This window comes from Alligator sinensis, unplaced genomic scaffold, assembly GCF_000455745.1.
Source record: "Alligator sinensis unplaced genomic scaffold, ASM45574v1 scaffold1295_1, whole genome shotgun sequence".
Classification (NCBI taxonomy): Eukaryota; Metazoa; Chordata; order Crocodylia; family Alligatoridae; genus Alligator; species Alligator sinensis.
In genome coordinates this window covers 3,152,747-3,154,668 of record NW_005841880.1, presented here as the reverse complement: position 1 = coordinate 3,154,668, position 1,922 = coordinate 3,152,747, and the positions used below count along the sequence as shown (strand labels likewise).

The following is a 1,922-nucleotide window of genomic DNA, read 5'->3' as shown; positions in this document are numbered from 1 at the left end:
CATTTAGCAAAATGGAGATGATACCACCTTCCTGAGGGTGCATGTAGAAGTGTTCATGTGCAAGTGCTAGATTGATGCCAAATAACTTTATAATCAATGCTGTATGTAAGCGACAGTAATGTTGAGTGACTTTTGAGATGACAGCTCTAGTCAGAAGTTTTCTGTGACTGAAGATCCTGTAATCTCCTTAAATCAGTTGTATATAATATGAAATTACAACAAAATAAACATGCACAAGTAGACAAATTGTGGAATATCATTTTTAGCATTGTCTCTCCTGTTCTGGATGTGCAAATACAAGTCCGGGGAGGGCTGGATGGATGATATAGTGAACTAGTTTAAAATCAGGATGCATGAAGGCTAAGTACAGAGAGTCGAAGAGCCCAAGGCTGAATTGATTCAGTCTTCACAGGTTAGTCTAAGCTGTGTAGATTGAGCTGATAAGCGAGTGAACAGACATTCACTTTTGATTCCAGAAGTGCAGTCACATGTCTGCAGTGGCCCAGGCCAGAAGCCAGGGGGCGCTAGAGCATGCCTCTCTGTTCAGCTTGGGTCAAGGCTAGCCTGCCCACCCTGCGAGGGAGGGTTTGCTGGGGAGATGCAAAGCATCCTGGGATGCTGGGGGACTGCGAGTTAATGTGAATCTGGAGGGGATCTGGGACAGAAGTTCAATAAACAGGTTTAACCTAACTCAGTTAAGTCTGATGCTGCATCCATCCGGGATTATTGTAAAGTGGTTTTGGCCATTTTTCAAGTGGTTTATGTGCACTGAACTTTGTTGTGCTACAGATTTGAACCAGTTTCCAATCACTTCATGTGCAATTGCTGTCCCTAGCTAAAATGTTGCTTCCACGCGGGAGTGAACGCAATGCATGGGTCATAGTTGGGAAGAAAATCCCGTTTGGGTGGCCCTGCTGACTTGTCTGTCCTTAACCTAATTGCTCATTTTTCAGGAACTCTGCAGAACATTAAGAGATACAAAAAGCCCTATTTTTGTTATTTAACCCTTTGGGTAACAGTGATTTAACTAATTAAGGTGACAAGGGTTCCTGTCGCCGACTGCTGCTATCCATTATTAAACAACTTCTTAATAGAAATACTTTATTGAAATGATTTTAAAGTATATTATTCTATCAGTACTTAAGAGTTGTCTCTTACCCTTTTTAAAGATTAACTATATTTATAAGCCTGTATGATGACACTGCGAAGGAGGCTCTTTCCTTCTGATCCTTCTGGAGAACGTTGCTCAGTCAAATTTCCTAGGGCTTTGCGCAGTTTATCTCCATTATGTTTGCCTCTCCTCTGCCACTAGATAACATAGGGAGTGTCATAGGGTTTTTTAAATCTTTTTTTTTCACCCCCCCCCACCGTTTTGTGCTTCCAGATCACTCAAGAAGCCGGAGAATTTATGATCACATTTCCTTATGGCTACCACGCTGGCTTCAATCATGGCTTCAACTGTGCAGAATCCACCAATTTTGCCACACTGAGGTGGATCGACTATGGGAAAATGGCTACTCAGGTAGGTGTCTTTGCTTGGAGGAGCAGGTTCCTAATTCCTTCTAGGTGACTAAAGGCAAATAAATGAACAAGCCTGCAAACACAAACGTAAGAATGAAAATAGCATCCAACAAAGAATATGCACTTTCCAGGGTTTTATGCCCACTTGATGATGATTGTCATTCTAGTCTGTGTCTTCTTACCTGTAAGGTGTTTAATGCATATTATTGGGAGGGTTGCTTTAGTATGCAGAGACTTGGGGGAGAGGTTGATGTGATGTTTTAGTGGCTGGGGTGAAGCAGAAATCTACCACCTCACTTAAGTATTGCAGGGAATGAATTATCTCTGAGTAACCAGTATTTTAATCCTCTGTACTCAATTGAAAAAAAAAAAAAAAAAAAAGTTGAAAGGGGAAGTCATGC

At 41.5% G+C, this 1,922-nt stretch overlaps 1 protein-coding gene across 6 annotated transcripts in view; it reads left to right on the top strand.

Annotated features, from left to right (window-relative positions):
• KDM4B (lysine demethylase 4B) overlaps positions 1–1,922 on the top strand; it is a 131,663-nt gene that overhangs the window by 54,060 nt on the left and 75,681 nt on the right. For all 6 annotated transcript variants that reach the window (XM_025196495.1, XM_025196491.1, XM_025196490.1 and 3 more), the window contains one exon: positions 1,385–1,522. In XM_025196495.1, the coding sequence (XP_025052280.1) occupies positions 1,385–1,522 (138 nt within the window). The remainder of the gene's footprint in view (positions 1–1,384; positions 1,523–1,922) is intronic.